Below are 27,597 nucleotides of genomic sequence, written 5' to 3' on the forward strand. Positions count from 1 at the left end.
CAAGAGAGGGGAAGCTGGAGATAGATTGTGTCAAGTATATGAAATGGGGTTCCTGGGTTTAGTTTGGCTCCTAGAAACTTCCTGCCACATCTTTTGCATAAACTCCATTTCAGAACATATTCTTCATATGCTTCTCATCAACTTTCTTCCATACACAGAGACATGATGTGGACAAACATGAGTGAACAGGGATGGCATGCAATGGAAGGATTCTGATTGAGCCTCCATTCCTGTGCTTGCTGAGAAGAGCTTCTTGTTAGTAGGTTTTTAAAATTCCTTATGCAGTTTTAAGAGAGGACTCTGTTAAAGATTAGTTGCTGACCAAGGCTACAAATAGGTTAAGGGATTAGGTTGTAAATATTTAAACTTTGTAGTTAAGCCATCTTCTAGCACCTTATAACTTGACTTTGCCAGCAGTCAGTGAACTAGAACTTCACTTACAGACAAAGGTCTTTATACTTCCTTTTTCTCTTTGTTTGTCTTGTGCTGTTTGTCCCAAATGCTGACAACACTGGCAGTCAGAGGTCTAGAGCAACCTGTTAGAAAAACCGTTTTCTGTCTGGACTTGCAAGCAGCTTTTTAGTGTCAGAAGGGAAAATGACTCTGGCAACTGCTAGCTTTGTGTTTTAATGAAATTTTGAAAGAGGTTTGGAAACTTTTGCCTACGCTGAGCCAAACAGAGACATTTATTGGAAAAGACTCAGAAGGCAAATGAAAATGGATTCCTGTGGGATATGGTTATGCTGAGCAAATTCCTCTGTTCTTGCTTTCTAGAGTGCTCTGCAGTTGTACACTGTGCAAAATGCCATAAATGCTTAATTTAAAGTAATCTTGGTATCCAGCATTGCTTAGTTTTGTGGCATTTTAAAGTCGGCACAGTGCAGAATTTGGAATTTAGTGTCTATCTTTTATGCTTTTGTATAGGATGACGGATAGTTTTATTCTTAGATGCAATTACTAAAATACAGTATTAATCTGGAAGACAGAATGGCTATTACTAGCTAGAATAGTCCATCAGTGGCTATTAGCCACAGCTTATGGTTGGAACTCTGTCTGGGGCAGTGATGCTCTGTATTCTTGTGCTTTGCGGGGGCACAGTGGAAGGGCTTCTAGCCCCACTGGTGGACCTCTTGATGGCACTTGGGTTTTTTGGCCACTGTGTGACAGAGTGTTGGACTGGCTGGGCCATTGGCCTGATCCAACATGGCTTCTCTTATGTTCTTACAAAAGTCTTGGAATTTGAAGCCTTACTCTGTTTCCTTTCCTTTTTTTCCTTTTTTAAAGGGGATTGAGAATGTGCAACCAACAATGCTAGGATTACAATGGGAAGTGTCACACTTCGCTATTTCTGCTATGGCTGCCTCTTCACTTCTGTGACTTGGACACTTCTGCTTTTTATTTATTTCAACTTCAGTGAAGAGACCCAATCTTTCAAGTATGTGCCCTTCAAGGGGTTTGAGCCTCAGGAGCCATTTCCCAAAAAATTCTATCCTCGTTTCGTTCGTGGGCCAGTACATGTACCTGAAACTCAGCATAGAGACAGCAAGATCAGGAATTCTTTTGGAAATGCTGCAAAGGATGCTATCGAGGGCAATACTGAATTTTCTCCTGAAATGGGTAAGTCTGAGGGATTAACACTATAGCACAATGAAAAACTCAAGAGGTTGTTTTTATAAGGGAAATAGGATTGTATGTATCGTCTTCCTTTACTGCTTTGTCTTTTGCCTTTGCAACCCACTAATGGCATTGCCATGCTTGTGTGCTGATTTTTGCTGTTGTTGAGTTCTGTTGCATTGTTTATTGCAGGTCTTTGCTGTCTAATGGAATTGTGTTTTAAATCCTCTATGTCTTGAGTCGCATCTAAGAAATCGCAACTAAGAAAGGCAGGCTACAAATGAAGTACATTTTTAAAAATAAAATAAATATAGTAATTATTAAGCTTTCACTAAGTACAAGACTTTACACAGGCTACTAAGCCTCTTGGATGCCAGATACTGTTTATAAATTTCCTGTTGCTACCTAGGGATTTTAAATATTTAACAGGCTGGTTCAGGGCAGCCAATAATTTCACCGTTGATGGTGTTCCAGATGCATATGTGAGATAAGAAAAAAAATTCTGGCTTTCTCTTACCTTCCTGAATTAGAATAAGCATGAAGTGGTTCGCTTGTGAAGGCAGTAGCTCAGAAAGTCTCTCAGCCAACGTTCCAATTGTAAAAAATTAAACAGGGAAATCTAAAAGATGAAACTGTAAAATGCAGAATACAAAAGAAAGCAAATTTATGACCTGAAAACTAGCAAAACTTTAGACCGCTTCCCTGAGATGGATCACCTTTCCCGATCAGCTGTCCTTGCCTCAGTATCCTAGGAAACCTTTGTATCACGGGTAGCTTTGCACCTTCCTTTTTTTGATGTGGGATGCAAAGGAAGCCTGTGGGGAATCTAGAGAATGAATAGACGTCAGATCAGAAGAAACTTAGCACCGAACACTGCTGGGCTGGCTGTTATCAGGTCATTGTGACAAATGGCCAGATGTGACACCTGTGGAATGCTTACATGGCTTTTTAATCACTGTTCAGTGGAGCTTGCAGTTCCTCTGAATAGTTACATAAGACTTGGCCTACTGTCTGCCTAAAACATAGGAATGGACTGAGTTATCATTGATGCACTGCGAGAACCCACCTTGAGTTATTTTTTAGGACAAAGGTGGACAAAAATGGTTTCAGGAAAACCAGATCTAAAGCGTCTATTTTTTTTCACATGGTTATAGACCTGAAGAAAAGGGGAAACCTTATCCCCAGCAACTTGCCTGTAAGAGTCAAAACATTTATTTCTCACTTGCTAGGATATATTAGTAATGAAAAATGCTGAGGCCATTGAATTAGACTTGCTGTTTTATTAAAAGATTAGAACTGGATCTGATTTTTTTCTTGTCTAGCTTAGGGATGTGCCAAGTATACTAGGGCTGGTTGTCAAGTGAGAACAAACATCAACTGATCAGGTAATCCTATTTTGTTTCATTGTGGATTGAAAATTCAGCATGGTAGTGTTACTCTGTACAGAGGTGTTGAACTCATTTGTTAAGAGGGCCAGTCTGTCATAAATGTCACTTTGTTGGGCCGGGCCATACGTGCCATATAATGTAACATTACGTATGAGAGATATAGACTTTATAAAGGTAATTTCAGGTGTTGAATGACAATAGCAGGTTTACTTGGATTAGGTGTGATATGCAGAGTGATAGTAGGCATGGAGATACCAGCACTGATAATGAAATAATGCAACCTAGGTCTCAGTTCCATCCAGGAGGACTCAGTTCAGGAGAATGCAAAGAATAAATAGATATAAGTCTGACATTAGAAACCACAACATTCAGTTGCTGACCTAAGAACGGACTTCCTCAGAAGGTGGTGGACTCTCCTTCCTTGGAGGTTACTAGATGGCCATTTGACTGCAATGCAGATCCTGTGAACTTAGGGGGAGGTATTTGTGAAGTTCCTGCATTATGCAGGGGGTTGGACTAGATGACCCTTCCAACTCTATGATTCTAAGAGTAGCATTGCCCTTACAAAAGCATTTCAAAGGGAGGTTAGAGAGACTGCTGTATTGCGCTTGCTAATGACACTCAAGACAATGCATCCTCCTGGACTGAATTGAGAGCTAGTTTTCCTGTCTGCTTATCAATATGTGCTATTATCATTTGGCATCTGAAATCACTCCACTCTCCAATCCAAGTGTTCTAATTCATAATCAGGGTCTTTCGGAAAGAAAATAAATCCAGATAGGAACAAGAGAAATCCAGTTTTTAATAAAAAAAAATAACTTTTCAGAATAAACCAAAATAATTTCCTCAATGTACATTGTACTTATCAGAAGAATGTGCTTGTACGTAAAAGCTTACACCTGGAATAAAATGTTGTTGGTCTTGAAGCTGCCATTATGGGAATCCAACTTTGTTTCTCTTTGCTCCCCCTTCCTCCTTCCCCCAAAGAGGAGGAGCAGCCCTGGAGAAGGAAGCAAAAGTGCTCTCTCTCTTTCTCTCTCTGAGAGGGGGTCAGGCTTGTCTTTATATCTCTCCTGCAGGAAGCTGTCACAGAGCTGCCTCTGTGTGGAAGGGAGGCAAGAGGCAGGACACAGGAAGCAAAGAGCCACTAGGGAGCTTGGGGGGTGGGAAGCAAGTTACCATGCAGCTGCAGCTCTGTGGTGGTGGTGGTGGTGGGGAAACAGGAGAAAGAAGTTGATTGGGGGTGGATTTGAGCCTTGCGTGGGCTGAATCTATCCTGTGGGCCCCATGTTTGACACCCTTGCACGGAAGGCCTGAATAATAGATACTTGGATTCATACAGCTACAAAGGGGTCTTACAAACTCCTGCCTAATGTAGAAGATCCAGAGCGAAACATGCCCAACAAATGACTGTCCCCTGTGCAAGCACCAGTCGTTTCTGACTCCGGGGTGACGTCGCATCACGATGTTTTCATGGCAGACTTTCTTATGGGATGGTTTGCCATTGCCTTCCCCAGTCATCTACATTCCCCCCACCCCAGCAAGCCGGGGACTCATTTTACTGACCTCAGAAGGATGGAAGGCTGAGTCAACCTTGAGCCAGCTACCTGAACCCAACTTCCACCGGGATCGAACTCAGGTTGTGAGCAGAGAGCTCAGACTGCAGAATTGCAGCTTTACCACTCTGTGCCATGGAGAAACAGTACAAATTGGTTTTTATTTGTTTTTTGAGTTACTAGTCCTTCAGGGACTTTGTTTTTATGATAGATGAAGAGGCTCACTGGCTATGACTATTGGCAAGGTTAAGCAGTAAGAACCACCTACAATTCCAGATGTTTGTGCCTTTTGCTTATCGGTTCCTTTTAGCATCCTAAAAATCTTTGCTTTAATTAAGGCTTTTGTGACCTTCATGGTTGCAAGTAGATGTTTGGGAAATATGATAGCAGAAATAATAAAGATCTGGAAATAGGCAGCTATAAGGGCCAGACCCCACCTGAAGCTGGACTTTAGGATGAAATGATACATGTAGTAATTTGGTCCCAGAATGCTGATACATGGAACGCTGATATGGACTGAGGGGGGCAGTCCAGGGGAAGGGAAGGTGTTTATCTCCGCCCCCCCCCGCCTCCCCCCCCACACACACACATACTGTAGTGCCTTCTTCCACAATCAGAAATGTGGACCCTGCCTTACTGATTTATTTTCTTCATTTATAGTTTACCTTTCTCAGACTGAAGACTCTAAGTCCTTATGAGATAAATAACAATGTGTTTTTCTTTTATTCTGTCTTTAAGCAGCCTGCAGGGAAACAGTGTGGGGGAATAATTAATCTCTTCTTTCTCCAGTTCTGTGATTCAGCTCCATAATTTTGATCGTCCTTTGGCTGTTTTTTAGGGCTGTGTAACATTTACTGAGTTCCAGCCAGCATCATGTGAGAAGTATGGTCTTAACAATCCCAAATTTGTTGCATTTAAGCTTTAATAATCTTTCTAAATCCTAGCAGCTAAGAATTGTCTCTCCCCCCCCCCCTTGATTTGCCTTCATGTTAATGGATAATACGACTCCCAGTTACAGTGCCATGGTAAAACATGCTAGCTGCAGTCTACTGGTATGTGGCAGAATTCCAGCTGGCTTTTATTTATGATCAACTGACCATTGTCTTTTTGTTGCTTAATAAATATGGGCAAATTGCACCTGTGTGTCTTAGGCTATATCTGGCAGAGGGGAGCTTTCTGTACAACAGAAAATTGCTATGGTAGTTACATGCATTTCTGCTCCAGCTTTAACAAATGTTAATGGGAGTCTTGTGCAACTGTGGTAGCACCGTGTTGATTTTTTCAATGTAATGAAAAGAGTACCATGGAAGCCGTATTGGGGAAACTGAACTTTCAGTTTTCAAAACCAGACATCGAACATATGAACATAAACATATGAACATATGAAGCTGCCTTATACTGAATCAGACCTTTGGTCCATCAAAGTCAGTATTGTCTTCTCAGACTGGCAGCGGCTCTCCAGGGTCTCAAGCTGAGGCTTTTCACACCTATTTGCCTGGACCCTTTTTTGGAGATGCCAGGGATTGAACCTGGGACCTTCTGCTTCCCAAGCAGATGCTCTATCACTGAGCCACCGTCCCTCCCCAAATTGATGTGGGGACATTGGCAATTGATGTGTCATTAACTAATTTTGCTCCTTTTTTTCTGTTACAGGAATGATTTTTAATGAACAAGACCAGGAAGTAAGAGATGTGGGCTATCAAAAACATGCCTTCAATATGCTCATCAGTAACAGGCTAGGATATCACAGAGACGTGTTAGACACAAGAGATCCAAAGTATGTTTCTGCATTTTCTCCATAAAATGAATGATTGGTTCAAAAGACTTATGATGTCCAGTTAGTGAAATGGCTACCCTTATGTCAGGGTGAGGGAGTAGATAGCAGGCATTTGTGTTTCAGGAACTATTGTGGAATGTGGCAGAGCAGAACTAAACATTATACTTACTGGGGGATACAATCCTGTTAGGGAGCTGATTTTTGAAACTTTCATGTTCTTGCTATCTGAAAAAATATGTTGTTGAAGGCTTTCACATTCGGAGTCCATTGGCCGTTGTAGATTTTCTGGGCTGTGTGACTGTGGTCTTGGCATTGTGAGACTTGACGTTTCGTCAGCAACTGCGACTGGCATCCTCAGAGGATGGAGAACTGGAGTTCTCTCTGGGTCAAATTGAGAAGAAGCTGGTAGGCATGTAATTTATATCTATTCAGGCAGGTGGGGTAGGGCTGAGTCATTATCTTGTGGGAGCTTCCTGGGCTGTGACATGCTAATGGAGGAGCTTACATTAGGGGGGTTCTTTTGTGTATGGATTGGCTGTTGAAATTCTAATCTTATCTGTAGAGCTGCTGTAAGCTGTACTGAGAAATGCAGGATACAACTAAATAAAATAGATCCTGCAGTAGCATGTCATGTGGAGGGGATGAGAAAATGGCAGCCCACCTGCCTGGCTCAGTTTTTAGGTTCTGGTGGCTGCTGGATATCTGGATTTTTGATTCTGACAGTTTCTGAACTGGAAAGGAGCAGCTGCTTTGAAATTGTCTGTAGTGCTGGTACTTTTTGATTGTATGGCAGAGTCACACGTATGAAGCTTGTAGTAAGATAAAATACCAAACTAAGTTGATACAACAGGTATGCAGACTGATTGGGTAAGCCCCCTAAATACTAATATCTTAATATTCAATCCACTCAGTGGCACCTGGGGAGAGTGTTGTTAAATGGCTTGTTATAACCTGTGTCATTTTTTGCAGGTGTAAGGAAAAGAGTTACCCTCCTGATTTGCCTCATGCGAGCATCGTCATCTGTTTCTATAACGAAGCGTTTTCTGCCTTACTCCGGACCGTTCATAGTGTCCTAGACCGCACTCCATCATACCTTCTCCATGAAATTATTTTGGTGGATGACAACAGTGAATTAGGTGAGAGATTCTTACATTTTTTGTTATTTTTGTGCAGTATGATCCAGCGGTTAGGTTTGGATTGGGCTGGAAAGAACTGAGCTGTGGGCTCTGGGGTTTGGCTCAGACACAGTTTCTCAGGCACATTCTCTGTGAACTAACAAGACTTAGAGTGAACCATTTAAAGGGCAAGGGTATTGCTGGGAGAAAGTCAGGGTCCTGTAGCACCTTTTAGTTTAGTGTAAGCTTCTGTATGCTAGAGCCTACTTGGCTGTATGCTTCAGTGATCTGTGCTCTTGATTCTTCCTATGGGTGTTCGTGAAAAACTACTTTCAGGCTTAAAGCAGTCTTCCCCCAGGGCACATAACAAACTGAGTTTTTGGACAACTAAAATCAATGGACAGTTGGTTGGTTTATACTAAATTTGGCCTTTGGAGGAGGAAAGGACGACTGTGTACTCTTCCTCTTCTACGTGTGCACCATGCGTCAGTTCAGATGATCCTTTAAACCCTTGTCTGTTTATTTTATTTATTTACTTCTTTTGTGCCCTGCCTTTCTCCCAAAGGGGGGGCCCAAGGTGGTTTACATCATTCTCCCTGTCTCCATTTTATTCTTACAAACTCTCCTATGAGCCTAGGTTAGTCTGAAAAAGTATGACTGGCCCAAGGTCACACAGTGAGTTTCCATGGCTGAATGGCAATTTGAACCCAGCTCTCCCAGATACTAGTCTGATACTCTTATTCACTATTCCTCATTGGAGGACTGGAAACATCTATCACCAAAGCAAGGAGACTGCTGCGGGGGGGGGGGGGGGAATACAGGGAGCCATTCCAATTGTGGCTTCAGCATGGCAGGACAACCTCATCTGCAGCTGTCAGTCAGTGTGAGAGCATCTGCCCAGTGCTACATTGCTGGCTCTCCAGTCTGCCCATAGGGGTTTTCCTTTGTGCCCTCCTCTCAGGCCTTGCAGTGAAGATACACCAACTTGGAGCTTACCAGCATTGTCCTTTATACAGTTTATATACATGTAATGCAGTACCTGGCATTACATTTTATCGCACACAAAGCATGGCCTGACAAAGTGCCATTTTATGTCAGATCCGGGCCTTGTGACAAATGAATTTGACACCTCTGGTTTAGACTGTCTTGTTGGTATTGCATATGTATGATCTCCAGATATTTTGAAGCCATAGGAAAAAGAGTTTCCTTGCTGTTCAGAATTTCCCTTGCTACAAGACAGAACAGCAAAGAACAAGTGTTGCTAGAGTTCTGCTGTCAGAATATCATTCCTTAAATGGCAATTCTGATCAGGACTTTCATCCCATATCTTTCATCTCATATCTTTCTATCTGACTGACTGGTAGGGATATTGTTACACCAGTTGGCTGTGAACTCTGTCTTACTACCTCTTTCAATAGGCTTAATTTGACTATTCTGACATCTGGGTTTTTTCCCCTAGATGACCTGAAAGAAGACTTGGATGCTTATATCTCAAAAAACCTTCCCAGCCACATAAAACTAGTCAGAAATGAAAAACGAGAAGGATTAATTCGAGGGCGAATGATTGGAGCCTCTCATGCTACAGGTGATGCCTCCTGTCTCTGCAGCCTTAGCTAGCCTCTTTGTTTCTTTGGCGGTTCCAAATCAGGGTGACTCAATGCAGTCACTTGTAACTTCTATAGCATAATTGATGGGTAGCTTAATTTTTTTCTTACTCTGTCTCAAACTTAACGTGTTTGCCTCTTCCCTAATAGTTACGTGTTCACTAAAAGAAACCCCTGTAGTGGTAGTTGCGTGCAGACTTTATTAGTCATACCACCCATGAATGGGGTCAGCCAGTATAGAAAAATATGCTTGTGGCCCTGGATTGTGGTCTTGAGCTTTATTTTTAAGAAGACGACGACTGCAGATTTATACCTCGCCCTTCTCTCTGAATCAGAGACTCAGAGTGGCTCACAATCTTTTAGCTTCCTCCCCCCCAGAAGAGACACCCTGTGAGGTAGGGGGGGCTGAGAGGCTTTCACAGCAGCTGCCCTTTCAAGGACAACTCCTGCGATAGCCATGGCTAACCCAAGGCCATTCCAGCAGCTGTAAGTCTAAGTGGGGAAGAGTCCACACACTTAACCACTACACCAAACTGGCTCTATTTATTTATTTAATTATAGGGTAAGCAGTAGAGTTGTTCTTGAAAATACAGATAAAATAGAAGAAAAGGGGGGAATTCCCTGCGTAGATGTAGAATACTAAAGAGAAACGCTGGGAAATACTGCTTACTACTAAGCCTGAAAATTTATCACAAAGGTTATTTTAAAAGTCCACAGTTCGTCACAAACATCCTCCATAAGGACTCATAAATCAGAATGTGCTCACAGGTACAATGAACATACAAGGGTGTCCCCAGAAAGACTCTTACAAGACTTGCTCACACTGGCAATTCTTAGAGGTGCCACAAAGAATTTTACAGGATCCTTAAAGCAAATATTTCACAAATCAGTCCTCTGATGTGACACTGATATGTGAGAAGAAAAGTCTATTCATATGAAGCCAGTCCACCTAAAACTGGTGTGATACGTTTCGTTGCCTTTCTCAAGACTTGAGGCTTAAAGTGGAACCAAGCCTTCCTGTCAGTTCATACAAGGCACAAGCTCATTCTTTGTATAAACAGAAGAGGTTTTCCATTTGGAGACTTTTTAACAGACTTTTCTTCTAACACATCAATGCCACATCGGAGGACTGATTTGTGAAATACTTGCTTTTAGGATTCTGTAAAATTCTTTGTGGCACCTTTAAGAATTGCCAGTGTGAGCAAGTCTTGTAAGAGTCTTTCTGGGGACTCCCTTGTATGTTCATTGTGCCTGTGAGCACATTCTGATTTATGAGTCCTTATGGAGAATGTTTGTGATGAACTGTGGACTTTTAAAATAACCTTTGTGATAAATTTTCAGGCTTAGTAGTAAGCAGTATTTCCCAGCGTTCCTTGAAAATACAGAAGCTGGTTTTCCCTTCCCTAATAAACCTGGGATTTTCAACTATCCTGACCAATTTAAACTTACACTTGTGGCAACAAAAACAGGGGAGAGATTGGAGGAAGATTTCCTGTTCCTGAGTTTTGAGATACTTTAAGGGTGGGATGTTAGAACAAATCCTTCCTGTAAACATTTTAATGTGGCCATAATGGATGCTTCCTTTGAAAAGTGAGGTTTGCAAAATTGACTGAAACTGTATTTCCCAAGAGAAACTGTACGTCTTCATTGTATTTCCCAAGAGGAGACCCATCGAGCCATGTTTCATTAAATATAGGATGGTACATTCAGATGATGGTTGTCATAATGGCAACCAAAACATACGTTGCATTAGTGCCATTTACAATCCCCTTGATTCACCAGAGAGGTTTGCTGAGGCTATAATAATTAATTGGGTTAGAATATTACTTAATCTATGTAATCAGGCAGCATTATGCATTAGCAACCATCAGTGATAACATAGTCATGAAAGCTTGTATTGTAACTTGTAATGATACTCTAAGCTGTTTGTAATTAATGTGTGTTAATCACCTACATTGCAACAATATAATTTCATTGAAATCCTTGGCTTTGCCTGAACCCATTGGCTTTACAATACATTGAAATGACAAGAGCACTATTTGGGTTCAAATAGTCTCTTTGGACCATATTCAGTGATGAGAGAGAGAAATCTGTACAGCAGTATAAGGCTAGCTTTGCTTAATGGAATCTCTTGGTTCCTTTAGAAGCATGAGAATCTAGACTTTCATTTACAAATAATTAGTAGGGATTTGCATTGGCTTTTCTCTGTTATATACAATGCTAGGTATGTTCCTTTTATTCCTTTCCTTTCACCATTTTGGTTTCCACAAGTTGGAAAGGAAAGGTCCACTGTGCAAGCACCAGTCGTTTCCGACTCTGGGGTGACGTTGCTTTCACGTTTTCACGACAGACTTTTTACAGGTGGTTTTCCATTGCCTTCCCCAGTCATCTACACTTTCCCCCCAACAAGCTGGGTACACATTTTACTGACCTCGGAAGGATGGAAGGCTGAGTCAACCTCGAGCCAGCTACCTGAAAACCCAGCTTCTGCCGGGGATCGAACTCAGGTCATGAGCAGAGCTTAGGACTGCAGTACTGCAGCTTTAACACTCTGCACCACGGGGCTCTTATTTTCCACAAGTTACCATAAGATTAAAAGAGGCTGTTTTATTTTAATTTGCCTGATACGACCCAACTTTTTGCACAGCAGTTTAAAAGTGTACTAGTTCACTAGAGGGGTGTGTGTTTTAGCAAAGTTTCAAAAAGTTTACATTCATTTATTTTATTTATATCCGGCCATATGTCCTTAGATTTGAAGTAGCTAATGAAAAAACAAAAGTTGCAAGGACACCATCCCTGCCCCCCGGCACAACAGTCCCAGCAGCAACATAAAAACAAATTCCTGTTCCTAGAACTGCAGGCTGCATACTCCGTGGCAGCTTTTAAAAAATAAGCAAATAGGAGTTGTATCACTGCTGTTAAAACTAACCTGACTCATACAAACCACATGGCATTGCAGACAGCTGTCCATGTGGGCCAGATATGAAACAGCTGGAGTTAGAGGGAAACAAGAGTTCGAGTTCTGAGAACTAGGATGACATTGTGCCTTTTATTTGTTCTAGTGTTTCCAGGACTTTAAAAAGTTGTTATGATTGCATTTTGCAAAGCTGTCCCTAGGAAGTAGAAAATACTTGGATTTGACTCCTTTAAAGGATTCTGGGCCTCTTTTTGTGCTTCTTTACGGAAAAATGGGAAGTGATTTTGCATCTTGTGAAACTGTAGAACTCTGCCAGTGTTGTTGTTGTTTCCGAGTCCCCTGTGCCTGACGTGCTCTTGCCTTCTCAGGGAAGGTGCTTGTGTTCCTGGACAGCCACTGTGAAGTGAATGAGCTGTGGCTCCAGCCTTTGCTGACACCCATCCAGGAGTCCCGCAGCACTGTGGTTTGCCCAGTCATCGACATCATCAGCGCTGACACCCTCACCTACAGCTCTTCTCCAGTTGTCCGTGGAGGCTTCAACTGGGGCCTGCACTTCAAATGGGATCTCGTTCCTCTGTCTGAACTGGAAGGCTCTGAAGGAGCCACATCTCCAATCAAGTAAGACTTCTGCTTTTATCACCCACAAGCACCACACACTGGGGAGCATCCCTGCCTGGTGTGGCCCCATGCTGATCATTAATCTTTATAGGCACAGTCAGATGGAAAGAATACAACTTTGAGGTGTGTGGAAGAGGAAAAAGGGAAATTCAAAAGAGAAGGTGGAGAAAGCAGCTGTCACCAGCCCTTTCTTACATTTAATTCTGTCCGATTTAGATCCTGCTCTGTGGTCCCGTTTTTTCCATCCATCTATTGCTTGTGTGAACACTGAAACATTAACGTGATCCTTGTACATCCTCCTTCTCTTTCCCCTGCCCTTCTCTCCCCTTTGATTTGACTCAGTTTCAAAAGGAATTGGTTTTTTTGCAGGTCTCCTACAATGGCAGGAGGCTTGTTTGCTATGGACAGAGAATACTTCAACGAACTTGGACAATACGATAGCGGCATGGACATCTGGGGAGGCGAAAACCTGGAAATATCATTTCGGGTGTGTATGCCTTTATGCAGGTGACACTCCCTTTTTCATAGGGCTCTGTTGGAACCGCAGCATTGTGCTGCATGCTTTAGCTGTTCACTAAACCGTTCCCAGTGTTGCAGAGCAGCACAAATGCTGGGTTACTTGAGATCCCTTTGACCATCACAGCTGAATGTAAAAATCTGGCAGCAGGATTGTCCAGCAGAACTCAGGTCTGACACCCGACCAAGGTCTGAGAAGGTCAAAAGCTGTTACAAGATGAACAACTGTAACTGGGTGTACAGAACAACTGTAATTGGGTGGGAAATAATTTCCTTCACTTTGTGTCTTGAGATAAAGTCAAAAGTCCTTGGTGGGGAGACTGAAAATATGATCAGGAAAGCACACAGTTTAGCAAAGTAGGCAAGAGACATAGAATTCTGGAACCTCTTGTGAAGAGGGATGGCTTGAGTTTAACAGTGCTCTAGTCCGCTGAAAATCTGTTTCTCCAGTGACTGGTTAACTGGACCAGATCCGTCCTGGTGATGTAATGAGCTTTAGGATTGTGAAACAAAATGAGTTATGTGGTCCAGGTCAGTCCTGCCCCCCTTCACTGGCTGCTGCTTCCTAGATCAAGAAATTAAGAGCAAAATAGCAGGCATCAGTGTGATCTTTACGAATGAAAGACATTGCGGTATCAAGAAAGACAGATCCAGAGCCTCGTATATGAGACCCCACTGTCTTGGAAGTGAAATGTCTGTCTGATTAGTACTGGGGAGAGCCAGTCACATTTCAGATGCTGACTTGCTGACCTTATAATAATAATAAATTTATTCTTATATCCCGCCCTCCCCCGCCAAAGGCGGGCTCAGGGCGGCTCACAAGCATGGAATTCCATGGTTCAATAAAACAATACAATACAACAACAATTTTAAATAATCAATAACATAATAAATAAGTTAGTTAAAATAGATAAAAGGTGCTACATTACTATGAGTCGTAATATCCACAAGATGGCTGGATGGCCAGTCCTTTGCTAATCCACCTCAGAGAGTGGTTGTTGGGGTAAAGTAGAGGAGGCAGATTAGATTGGGCAGGTGTAGATGTTTGTTCACAACAAAAGTTTTGAAAGACAGACAGACAATAGAAAAGAATGAATCAGTTAGACCAGTCTTTTCCTAAATATATACTTGTTTGACTTTATTTTACTGTCTGCTTCTGTTTCTGGGCAGATCTGGATGTGTGGGGGCAAACTTCTCATTATCCCATGCTCCAGAGTGGGGCACATCTTTCGTAAGCGTCGTCCTTATGGCTCACCAGGCGGGCGGGACACCATGGCGCACAATTCCCTGCGGCTTGCACACGTGTGGATGGATGACTACAAGGCAAGAATACCAGAAGATCGTGGCGTAATGAGTACACACTCTTGGAGGGGTGGGAACTGGGAAGCTGTATATCTGGGTGGATGGCAATAGGACAGGGGGATGATGCAGGCACTATTGTTAGTTTGAGGAATTTGGGGGCAAAAGAAGCAGTAGTTGTTTCCCCCTGCTTTTTCAGTTCTTTGTTGGTTCCCATTACAAGACTTAAAATTGGAGAAAAATCTGGAGTCTTGCAAAGATATTTTGGAAGAGGAATCTGGTCTTGAGATGTAACTGGTAGGAACTTAGAAAGCAAAATGTACAAATTGTTTTGGAAGGAAAAGACCTTCTGTAGGTGAAAGCAAGGTACACTGCAGTCCTGGCACAAACTAAAGTCCCATTTTGCTCAGTTGGGCTCACTCCCAGTTAGATGTTCTTCAGATTGTAGCCATAGTCTCAGGTTGGAAATTGCATGTTATGGTAGATCCTTGGGTGTCATCAGAGCTAGCTTGTAGATTTTGAGGATGTAGGTCAGCATGTACAAACTTCTTCCTTTTCGTTCGTATCTTCAGGGAATCAGTTCCTTCTTCCCATACTGTTTGTGAATTTTCAGTGAAATTCTCTCTTCCCCCTCTCTTGAACGCAGGAGCAGTATTTTGCCCTAAGGCCAGAGCTAAGAAATAGGAACTATGGCAATATTACTGACCGTGTAGAGTTGAGGAAAAAACTGAACTGCAAGTCATTTAAGTGGTACTTAGACAACATCTATCCAGAGATGCAAATTTCTGGGCCGAATGCCAAACCACAGCCTCCCGTCTTTGTTAATCGAGGGCAGAAACGACCGAAAGCACTGCAACGAGGACGGGTAAGCATGCTGTGCCATCTGTGCAATTTCCGGATCAATCCTTTTGTTTTTTAAAACATGTCGTTTGGAAGCTTGAGAAACGTTGTGTGAATGAAAGGATAAAAAAAATAACCTTATTACCTTGTAGCCATTATAATGGTGCAGCTTTGAAGAAATGACTTCTTTGAGAACCAGTGATTGTACCCTGTAATTCTCTGATCAAAGGTGCTGAAAGATATTAGACTTACATTGTCTAGTTTTTTTCCTGTTCGGGTAAACAGCTATTGCCCTACAGTAGGGTTTTTCACATTTCTAGGCAGCCTGACTTTCATGCCTTCCTCAAGAAAGATTTGGAAGTTGGAGGCGGCATAAATGTGATGTCATGGATGCATGCGCCTTTTCCATTTCAGCGTCTGTTTGAAAAGTGTTGAAGCTTTAGCTGCTGTAGATCTCCAGACGGCTTGGTGATTTGTGTCCACCCAAGTCTCCAGTCCTTATTTCTGGCTCTATCAGAAACTGAAGCTTTGCCTGTGGCTGCAATAATGCAATGGCTTAAGGGTAATGTTGCAGAAACAGAAGTATTTCCATAAATTCTATAAAGAGCACACTATAAGAAGAACCCTGCTGAATCATGAAAAGTTCATCTAGTCTAATATATACCATTTCCAGCATTGCTGTTTCTTCCCTTTCACCTGCTATTCCATATGACAGTGCTTGGTCTTCTGCTCTTAAAACGCTAGCAGCTAAGGCTGAAAGTGAAGCAGCACTGTATTGGTATATGCAGCCCCCATAGTGCTGCCCTAGGTTTTATCATCCTTCATTAGTTAGAAAAGGAGCAGGTTTGGTGTCGTGGTTAAGTGTGCGGACTCTTATCTGGGAGAACCGGGTTTGATTCCCCACTCCTCCACTTGCACCTGCTGGCATGGCCTTGGGTCAGCCATAGCTCTGGCAGAGGTTGTCCTTGAAAGGGCAGCTGCTGTGAGAGCTCTCTCCAGCCCCACCCACCTCACAGGGTGTTTGTTGTGGGGGAGGAAGGTAAAGGAGATTGTGAGCCGCTCTGAGACTTTTGGAGTGGAGGGGCGGATATAAATCCAATATCTTCTTCTTCTTCTCTTGTCAGCTGTTTGTGTCACTAGATGCACACAGACAAGACTTTCCAGCGGGGTGTTAATTATCGCAATAGCAAATTGAGTGCTTTTTTTTTTCTTATGCCAGCTCAGTATACTGTGACCTTGCTATTAGTACTCTTGAGTCTGAGAAAACTGGAGAATGGGTGGAGTGGAGCTGAAAGGAGAAATGACTGCTGGACTGAAGAGGCAAGAGAAACCAAGGGAGGAACAAGATGGGGTGCTGGTGGTGACCAGAGAGGAAATGATGGGATGGGATGGCTGAAAAGCCCTGAAGGCTCTGAGTCTAGCATAGGATAACTGCTGGGACCCAAGTTGAGCTACCTTGCCTTCACCGCTCTGAACTGACTTGTCTACTTGCCTGCTACTTTTCTAACTAATGAAGTGAATGACTAAGAATGGATATGTAAGTAGATTGTAATGGGCTAGAGAGAATCAGGTAAAGAACTTCCCTTTCCGTGCTGTTATGTACCAAGGATGTTGAGTAACGCTTAAGGTGGAATGTAGGGGAATGAGACAACCAGTGCATGTCGAGGTGGTCTGCTTCACTAGGGGAGAGGAGGAAGGATAGAGCCTAATGAAATAAATGGCTTTAGTAAGTGAACCTACCTCCATTTGATTGTAGCCTGTGTGTTTGTATCATTAGACACAATGACACTAAAAGCCTGCCAGGGCATCTTGTGTAAAGTTATTCCAGGTCTCAGCTCATTGATTTCAGTGCATTGGATTGTACTATAATAGGCCCCCCACCAGTGCAGGTGGTATTCAGATCAGTCTACTGCTTTTACTAACATTTATTTATGAAATGTTTTGCTGCCACAATAAAACTGTTGTACACTAACATAAAAAAGGCAAAAAGCACTTATAGTCACAGAACACTTGATAAACCTGAGCACTGAACCTGCTGTGCCAGTTATTGTTGGATTGATCATTGGTTATCATGCCACCTTCCAAAACCTGGGAATCAGGTTGGAAAATAGACTGTACTGGTATAAATTCTTACTTAATGTGCTTTTTACACTGTGTTGTATTCACTTCCTTGGGATTGTACCTAATTAGTGTTTTCTAAAAGGCCACAACCATGTTTGTTGAAAGTGCAATTAAACATTACTTTTCTCCAAACCACTGTTGACTTCTCCTGTGGTGGATTTTCCCCATAAATCCTCCAATAACCTCCTGAAAATGAAAAGCAAAATCTGAATATATTCTAACATGAAAACGTGCATCTGTTTCAGCCAATACAAACTGTTTTGTTACATATTCAATGTTGTTATTATTAAACTTTTATATCGCTCTCCCTGCAAAGTGAGTGGGTTCAGAGTGGTGTACAATATTTGCATCAGAGCATAAAACCATCCATTGATTTAAATACAAATAAAACAAAAATCTAAAAACAGCAGGTGGCATTTACAGAACATACAACTTGGATGGTGTCAAATACAATTTCAGCCCCCAGTGGTGGTGGGGAGGGTGATATTTGACTAAACTGTTGCTGTCCTCAACCATATGCTTGGCAGAACATCTCTGCCTTACAGATGCTGTGGACCTGCCTTACAGGTCCCACAGGGGCCTGATGTTATTTGGCAGAAAGTTCCACTCAATTGGAGATAGGGCCGAGAAAGCCTCGATTCTAGTTGAGGACAGCCAAACACCCTTTGGGCTAGGGATTTCCAGCAAGTGTTCTCCTGAGTGCAGTGCACTCTGAGGGACATACTAAGAGGGATGTATCAGTTTTGCTTGGTTGGTAACCAGTGTTCCAAATAGTAAAACTGAGACAATAGTTTAGTAAAAGCCACTAGAAGGTCGAGGTAGCACCAGTTTGTGCTTGGGATCCATTAAAGCAGTGTTTCCCATTTGCAGGGTTGTGACCTGGTACCGGGCCATGGAAGCCTCACTACTGGGTCACAAGAAAAGCCAAAGCTACCTCCACTCCCAGCAAAGCTAGACTCGCCCCATTTCTGTGTTGTGCAGAGAGGAGCTGGGCTGGCCACTCCTTCCTTCTCCCCCGGTCCCAGTGTTTGAGAGAAAAGTTAGCATCCACTGGCACTTCAGATTCATTAAGTGTTTTTCAAGGTATGAGTTTTCATGTGCCTTGCAGTATGTTCTTTTTGGGGAGATTTCCCCAGGAGGCCTGGGCGGCAAAGAAGGGTGTGTGTGTTTTTTTCAGCCGGGAGGGGCAGGGAGTGGGCATTCCAGGAGCTTTTTTTTTTTTTTTTTTTTTTACCAAACGACCCCGGGCAGAATTTCTGCTGGCTGGGTAAGGAAGGCTTTTTTTTTCTTTGCCCCCCCCCTCCCTCCCCCCCCTCCTTCCCTCCCTCCCTCCCTCCCCCCCCCCCTCCCTCCCTCCCTCCTCCCTTCCTTCCTTCCTTCCTTCCTTCCTTCCTTCCTTCCTTCCTTCCTTCCTTCCTTCCTTCCTTCTTCCTTCCTTTCCTTCCTTCCTTCCTTCCTTTTCCCTCCCTCCTGCAAGTGATGCTCTGTCTGTATTCTTGGTGCTGGGTGGGGGGAAGCAACTGGGAGGTGGACCCACTGGTGGACATTCTGGTGCTTTTTGGGCATTGTATGAGGGAATTTTGGACTGGATAGTTCACTGGCCTAATCAACATGGCTCCTCTTGTTTATGTTCTTCCTTTCCTTTCCTTCCTTTCCTTTCCCTTCTTTCCTTTCCTTTCCTTTCCTTTCCTTTCCTTTCCTTTCCCTTTCCCCTCCCTTTCCTTTCCTTTCTACTGGATGAAACTTTTCTGTTCATCATACTATTGTAGATAGAGGAGCTCTGCCAATGAAAAGTTGGCACCCCCAGTTGTGGCCAAGTGGCCTTCTATGAGATTTGTGTGTGAGTAAGAGTAAGAGTGTGGAGCAGAAAGAAATTATTGGAGATTTCTGCGGAATATCTCAACAGCACTGAAAAAGATGGTACTATGAACTTGGCACCATTTTACTGGTCCTGCTTTTAACAGCTGTCTGACACCAAAATTAAACTCCTCCTGTAGATATTAAAAAGGATGAAAGTAGTTCACTGACTAAGTATCTGCACAACAGGTTGCTTTTAAAGGCATGGGAAACATAGCCAGTAAAAGCTGCAAGTCCCTCATAAATATCCTTTTTGGGATAACTGCAGAAAAGCTTGTATGAACTTCATATAACTTGAAATGAATTCATTAATTACAGTACAATTCTCTGCTACCTTTCACAGCAATTTCCCTGTGTTTCAACCAAAGAAAAGTATGAAAAATAGCTGTCGAAAGATTTTCTTGAAACCAAGCAAGCTTGGTTGTAGCTTGAGGCAGGCTTCCAGTAGTAGCAGCTGAAGGAAGGGCCTACTAAATGTGTCAGCATATTTTGAGGTAGAGCAGCTGCCAGGGCCCAGTGTGGGTGGTACACAGTGCTGGCATTCTTGATGGCAACGGCAACAGAACTCCCAACTGCATACACTGGCCAGTGCTGTTGAGGAAGGGATGTGTAGGTGGTGCAGGCAATTGAACATGGGCATTAGGAGTGCTTGCAAGCTGGAGAAGAATACACAAACAGATAGGTGCATGCAGGTGTGGGGGTGGAAAGAGAGGACCGCCCACTTTCCACCCCCATTTTGGCTCAGCATGAGTTTCAGAGATTTTTCTGAAAATGAATTTACTTCTGAAGAAGAGGCAGGTTTGGGGGAGTGCCCTGGAAGTGACATCACAGAAAAAGGTGGAATTTTGGTTTCGTGTGCCCCGCAAGAGACAGCATTTGGTCCTTGACACCATAGGAAATGACATAATTCCTGTCTCCCAGCTCCACCCCCAAAGTCTCCTGGCTCCACCCCCAAATTTTAGTGGGCCACGATGGAGAAGTGTAAAAATAACCGGGCCACGGGAAAGAAAGTTTGGGAAACCTTGCATTAGAGCATTTCTTGAGCATTCAGCCCGTGAAGCATGACTTCTGTCCCCTTTCTGCAGAAACCTAAAATGCCCTTCCTCCATCTTGATGGTTCTGTCTTGTATGGACTTATCCAGTCCCCTTTTAAAAAGCCACTGCTTTCTCTGTCAGTAAGAGTTCCTAAATTACATATTGTGTGACAAAAGTTTTTTGTCCATCCTGAATCTACACCCATCAACTTTACTGGGTGTCTGCAAGTTCTAGTATTATGGTCACTTTCTCTATAATGTGCATAATTTTAGAAGCCTCTTGTGTGTTCCCCTTAAGGTTTTTTTCCTAACCTAAAAATCTCCAACTCTTTAGCCTTCACTCTTAGGGAAGGTTGTCCAACCAGCCCCTTATTTATTTTGGTTGGGCCTGTTCTTCTACATCCTTTTTATACCTTAGTTTCTGTTTTGGGATGTGGTAATCAGATATTCAGTGTTTTAACATGGACTGCAGTACTGCTAGCTGTATTTTTCTGGAATAAATAATGTGAATATCTGCCATGTTTTGCACCCCTGTTGTGTGGTGACAGCTGTTTAGGACCAGTTTTTGTAACATCCTTTTTTAAACAGTGAGCTGCTAAGATGTTTACATCTTCCTTCTTTCTGTAAATTTGCTTTCTGGAGCCATTGCTATTGCAAAATTGCCCGTTGTTATGAACATTATTTTGTGTGCCCAACCTTCAGCTTGGGCCCAACCAAAATTGACAAAGACAACACACACAACAGTACTTTGGGCTGTACCCCAGGCTATTGTCTGAAACAGCACTATCTGTACTGCAAATGGCAGTGTTTGTGATGTGATTCCAGATGATCACAGTTCATTGTAACTTTTCCTTTTCAGCATAAATGATAGGCTCAAAAGTTACATTCACCTCTTTCAGAAGGTTGGTCCAATTGGAACATGAGTCCCAGATGAAAACCAGATTTCAACGAATGCTGTTGCAAAGTATTTGAATGACCTCTGCTGTTTGTACAGAGGAAAGGCACTGTGCAGAGGTCGCTGTGGCAGGCCTGATAGGAAAACTTGGGGCCAAACAAAACGTTATTCCTAAATGCATGCAATGTCAATGTGAACAGCTGCATTCAATTTTTAGGTCAAACTGGAGGATGTGTGTGTCAGACAATATCGCAGCTGCTTTACTCCTGCCCTCCCATCTCTCTTGCCCTTGTCTGTTGAGCTGGGCTGGAAACTCCCTGGTTCGATCAAGTTCCAGTTCACTGTGACTTACTTCCGACTGCTGGCACCTGAAAAACTGGCACTGCTTTCCTTCTTGCATCCCAGAATTGTAAGCCATCAGGTTTACAGTAAGCAAACAAAGTTTAGACGTAAACAAATCCCAGTTTGTTCCTGGCAAATTGCGGCCTGATCAAGCTAGCAGCTTTCAGTCAAGCTCTGCACAGGAGGGGAAGAGGAGAATGTTTTGAGCACAGCAAAAGTTGCATTTGTTCCAGATACCAACATAATCTCTGTTCAATCTCACTGTTGTGATCTCTAAATGTAGCCACTACAGTTGCTCACGTGTTCCATCATTTAAGTGGGTGTGTTTTCCCCCCCTTGCAGCTATATCACCTCCAGACAAAAAAATGCCTGGTTGCCCAAGGTCATCCAAGTCAGAAGGGCGGGCCTGTTGTGGTCAAGGAGTGTGACTACAGTGATCAAAATCAGGCAAGTTGCTGGAGGCCAGGGGTTGCTTTCCACTTGCTTTGTCTCCTGGCTTTTAGTTTCCCATTGCTGCTTTATTTTGGTCAGGCTCCTTAAGGTGGTGATAAAATCTATGCAGACATGGAAGTGGACTCTGCCAAGAATGTGTCCAGCTGGTCTCTGCATGTTCTGGTCATCCATAGCCTTGTGAGCATTGCAGTACAAAGAGGCATCCTGTTCAGTGCTCATATCTATTAGATTTTTTTTAAAAGAAAGCTACTTCAAGGTAGAAGGCCATCAAATTTTCCAAAGCAGTGATTAAGGCCAATATAAAACAGTCAATTGAAATTGAGTAAGAAACCATCTCCATAATAACGATCCAAAGAGAAAAATGTGTGACCCAAAATGTGTGACCCAAAGAGAAAAATATTTGTTCATTAGCTACTGACAGGTCCCTGTGTATTTGCAAAGGATGATGGCTATGGAGGTTGCCCACCTCAGACTGGAAGGCCACACCTGGCTTATTGTGGCATACTCTGAGCAAGCCCTACAGGACTACTTGGCTCCTATCCTGGACATGCTCAGGGACTTAGGCCTGCAGGTACCGTAGACTGGGACAAATCTTGCCTAGCCCCATTTTAATGGGCTGTAGTAGGCTTTATATACAATAACCCTCACCCCAACGGTATCACAAGCATGGCATGCAAGTTTCTCCACTGTTCACTTTGCTCACCACTCAGATGTTCAGAGGGTGAAAAATCTCAGAGGATGGACCTTACACTTCAGTTAAGCTCCGTAACATTCCATGGGTTCCTGGTGTGCGCAGTTCCTTCATGCAACTGCACAGTGGGCACTTGGTGAACGCCTGCTGTGTGCAAACGCAACCATGTTTTCCCATCACTGTTCTAATAACTCCCTGATCCAGGGAACACATGTTGAGCAATACTCCTCTGTGACTTACTATTGACATGTTTCCTTAGGGGAAAAACACCAGCGTGTCCTGAATTGAACCACAATACATGTGTCTCACACATTTTTGGGGGGGGAGGGGGTGCGCCTGTACATGTTTCCCTTCTACAGTCCCCATTTTATCTTTGGAGAAAGTCTTGTGAGGTACTTCAGGGTGAGAGAGCCTGCTTGGCTCAAGACCAGTGCCATTTCAGATTAGGGCTCCCAGTCTCTAGGCATATCTGGTTTTCTGTTCATCTGTACCACAAGGGGGGGGGGGAGACTGCTTGAGAAGTAGCCCTTAAACACAAGTGGCTTCAGGCCCTTGAGGAAGTGTGAGAGTGACAGGCCAATACAAAAGACACTGCTACAAGAAACTCTACAAGCAGTCTCCTGACACCACTTTCCAGAACTGAGTTTCCGGAAAGTGGTGTCAGGAGAGTGACAGACCAATATAAAAGACACTGCTACAAGGAGAGCCAGTTTGGTGTAGTGGTTAAGTGCGCGGACTCTTATCTGGGAGAACCGGGTTTGATTCCCCACTCCTCCACTTGCACCTGCTGGAATGGTCTTGGGTCAGCCATAGCTCTTGCAGGAGTTGTTCTTGAAAAGGCAGCTGCTGTGAGAGCCCTCTCCAGCCCCACCCACCTCACAGGGTGTCTGTTGTGGGGGAGGAAGGGAAAGGAGATTGTGAGCCGCTCTGAGACTCTTCGGAGTGGAGGGCGGGATATAAATGCAATTTCTTCTTCTTTCCTGTAAAATACCTACAAGCCTCAGATTCTTAAAGACAGGAGTAGCTACTGCATTCCTCAGCCTTAACCTAAGAAAGTCTCCTGACATGAGAAATGGCTGTCCCTTGTCTTGCTGCTGGCTTTTCCTGGCTTCCAGATCCTGGTGAGATTTTCTGGAGTCAGTGAGAAGAGGTGTAGAGCGGAAGAGGCAACAGTCTGAGCAGTTGAGTTGCTGACCCAGAGCCCAAGCTCCAATGTGTTGGAGCAGTTAAATTTGGACATAGATACAGAGAGGCTTACCTGAAAATACGCAGCACTAAATTTACTCCTCGTTCTCCTTTCTAGGTCTGGCTTTACAATGAAGACCACGAGCTCATCTTAAACAATCTGCTGTGCTTGGATGTGTCTGAAACGCGCACTTCCGATCCCCCACGCCTTATGAAATGCCACGGATCCGGCGGATCCCAGCAGTGGGTGTTGGGGGTAAGTGTGTGGTGAAGAGGGAGAGGGGGAGAGAATGGTGTAAGCTGCTCTGGGTCTCCACTGGGGAGGAAAGCAGGGTATACGAAGAAAATAAGTAACTAATAACTTCAGTCCTTTTAACTTTGAATGTGAGAACCAGGATTTGAGCGTATTGCTTTTCGGTGCAGATTCTTATAAAATGATTGGTAGAAAAATCTTTACAGTCTACGTACTGAAATCCAGTGTATGCATAATCTTTCATATGGGCTATTGCTACAAATTAAAGTTCCAAATAAATATTCTGAGGTTGCATGATTACATCCAGCCAGTGGTGTTCATCCGTGTAGGAAACAAACATTCTGTTCAGACACTGATTATGCATAGTCCTGGGTTTATTTCACTCCCAGGTGTGGATTGGAAAGCTACTATAGACAGTCAAACAAACTGACGAAATCTTCTGAATACTTTGCCCCAGATCCTGGTGTCGTGGCAGCCATGCCATTGTCTGCCATCAGAGCCAGATCAAGCTCCCAGAGCCACTTTGGTGTAGTGGGTAGGAGCAGGGACTCTAATCTGGGAGAACCAGGCTTGATTCCCCACTCCTCCACACGTGCCCCTGCTGATGTGACCTTGGGTCAGTCACCAGTTCTCTCGGAGCTGTTCTCTCAGCCCCACCTACCTCACAGGGTGTCTGTTGTGGGGAGAGGAAGGGAAAAGACATTGTAAGGCATTCTGAGACTCCAAGTGAAGGGCAGGGTGTAAATCCAGTCTCCTCTTCATCCTTGGTGGATGGCAAAAAGGGGCTGGCAAGAGCAACAATGGAAAAGAAGTTGTGTTGAATCTGGCTAATCAGAAGCCATTTCAGAAGACAAAAAAGGTTTATCCAAATCTATTTCTGACTTCCAGCCCTTGGTTGCCTTAGTGGATTGCACCTGTACCAAAAGCTGGACAGAGATCACACTTACTTTGGTAATTCTCCTGGAACTGTCATCAGTTTGGAAAACCATTAACTCATGGAGTTCTGCTGGGGTTGGGTGGCACTGCTTTCTAGCAGTCAGTTCTGGAAAGTGCTGCCCCATTGCCTGTGGGGTGCCAGAGAAGCAGATCATGGCTCCCAAGCCTCCATAAAACCATGCAGAGATTTGGGCTGAGCTGCCATCATAGAATCATAGAGCTGGAAGGGATCTCTAGGGTTATCTAGTCCTACCCCCTGCACAATGCAGGAAACTCACAAACCCCTCCCCCTAAATTCAATATAGATGGCGCCCAGCTGAGCTTCTGTTCTAGGGAGGCTGTTCTGGAGAACAGTGAGTGACTGAATGTGGGTGAATGAACTGATGGTGCAATCCTAAGAACACTTCCCTGGCAGTAAGCTCCACTGAATATATCAGAGTCGGACCTGCTTAGGATTGTGTACTGACGCTCCAGTTCCTGACTTTTACATAAGTTGTGGTTGATTTAGAGTAAGACTTTAAATGCAGAATTTACTGCTCTTGGAATCTGAGTAAGGTCATTTCTTCTTATTGGCACAGGATTTTTAACTGTTTTACCTCCACTCTTCCTTGATGTTTTTCTCTCTCTAGAAAAACAATCGCCTCTACCAGGTGTCCGTTGGGCAGTGCATGAAGGTTGTTGACCCCCTCAGCATCAAAGGATATGTCAGCATGGCCATTTGTGATGGTTCCCTTCCTCAGCAGTGGCAGCTGGAAAGCTGAGTGTCAGCGGAGGGGCATTTTCTCACTAGCGTTTATTGGAACTGAACATTTGGAAATCTATCACTCCTAGAGCTGCTATTTCCAATAGAGAGTATTTTAAAGAAACTATTTTTAATGGCAGTTTGGAATGTCAGCAGCGGGCTATGATGCTTGGATGAAACAAAAGCAGTTGGCAGCTCCATTGCAATCTCTCTACACCGGTAGAAGTGCAATTAACTAACTGTTTCTTGGCGTTCTTTGCATACGGAGAAATGCTACGTAATAATTAAACATGTAATTTAATTAGTGGGAAATATAACTAATGATCTTCTCCAGTTGTCCGAAACAGACCAGGACCCTGTTCTGCCTGTTTTTGCACAAGTATCATGGTACTACACATGTTCATTTTACATTTTAATGGCTGAATTATTTTAGCTGACCTGGAATGATGTTTTATCTTAAAATCATTTGTATATTTAATTTAGTTTTAAAATTAACGTATTGCATAATTAAAAAGAGATTCTGGGTTTTGTCTTGCAGTATTTAAAATAAAGTTCTTACAGTTTATCGTTGGTCTTTATTTGATTATGACGTTTTGGAAGAAATGTGGTGTTTTATTTGGTGGCATTGTGGTCTGTTGTCCTTAGCCTCTGTCCCATGATGTTTTCAGGGATGGATCTAGAACACTGGTGGTGCTGCTGCTGCAAGGGGCAAGTAAGCAAATATACTTCATCCTGAGGACTCAGAGCATTACTTACATAAGAAATCGCATTTATTCAGCATGCATATCACAATTAAAGAAAAACTTTAGGAAAGGATGTTGATCTAAATCTTTCTAGAATTTAGAAATGAACCAACAGGAGAGGGAACCCACAAGGAGTTATGGAGAACATCTCATTCCCCCTCCCACCACCACCTGTGACTATTTCCTCTGTCCCCATGGCCTCACCCCTTCTCATCCTTCTTTCCAGGTTATTTCCACCAGATAACTTACCTTTACCTGTCCTCGTCTTCACCTTTTTGCTCCCTCCCTGCCACAGTCTGGCCACAGGACCTTTCACAGGGTTGTTTTTGTTTCCAATTGTTCCCATCAGGTTGTTGCTTACAGAAATCAAGGCTTAGAAGGCTTGTTGTGGCTGTCTGACAACCTCAAATGGCTGCTGACAGCTTTGTGGGCATTTTCCTCTTAAAGCTACAGACATTATTTCTATTATTTTGGGGAGTCTTTTAATTTAGATTGCTTAAGAATGACCTGTCACGTGATCAGCAGTGCTGTTGGGCTTCATGGTACAGAGCTGTAGATTTTCAAAGCACTCAACTGTGTCCAGTGAGGTCTTTGAGCCCCTTAACAAAGAAGAAAAGAGAAATTACCTAAACAGGACTGGAACCTCTTTCTTAAAAATGCTAGAAGGAAATGTTCTCTGCTTTACACAGGAATTTGAATCTCCACACTATCTTCACATGTTGACAGTTTCTACATTGAGATGGTCATACACAATTGCACAGTAATGCATTATCCACAATATCCACAGTATGCATTATCGACAGCTCCAGCTCAGATGAAGAGTTGCTGTCAAAGAGTCCTGGTGTTTAAGAGCTACAGAACACAAAATCACACACACAAAACCTGGGGTGTGACTCCTCACACACCAGTCTGGTAGTTTGCTACCAACTCTCTTAGATCATCTTAACAATTAGAAGCCAGAGGGCAACCTTCCAAAGACTAAAGAAAGTCAGCCCCACAAGGTAGGCTTGCAGAATGAGTTCCTTACAAAAGTAAATGACTCTGGTAAGTTTACAGTCATTTGAAGGCAAAGAACCACAAAGTAAATTAAATTATATATTT

General features: G+C 43.2%; 1 protein-coding gene across 1 annotated transcript; it reads left to right on the forward strand.

Moving 5' to 3' along the window:
* The first annotated feature begins 1,259 nt into the window (after positions 1-1,259).
* GALNT11 (polypeptide N-acetylgalactosaminyltransferase 11) lies at positions 1,260-26,316 on the forward strand. The gene is made up of 11 exons (XM_060248015.1): positions 1,260-1,617; positions 6,212-6,335; positions 7,305-7,471; positions 8,910-9,035; positions 12,340-12,589; positions 12,959-13,076; positions 14,276-14,428; positions 15,051-15,269; positions 21,836-21,940; positions 23,941-24,078; positions 25,641-26,316. The coding sequence occupies exons 1-11, from the start codon at positions 1,323-1,325 to the stop codon at positions 25,770-25,772; spliced, it is 1,827 nt and encodes a 608-aa protein (XP_060103998.1). The 5' UTR covers positions 1,260-1,322; the 3' UTR covers positions 25,773-26,316.
* The last annotated feature ends 1,281 nt before the right edge of the window (positions 26,317-27,597 follow it).

Source organism: Heteronotia binoei, chromosome 10, assembly GCF_032191835.1.
Source record: "Heteronotia binoei isolate CCM8104 ecotype False Entrance Well chromosome 10, APGP_CSIRO_Hbin_v1, whole genome shotgun sequence".
NCBI lineage: Eukaryota > Metazoa > Chordata > Lepidosauria > Squamata > Gekkonidae > Heteronotia > Heteronotia binoei.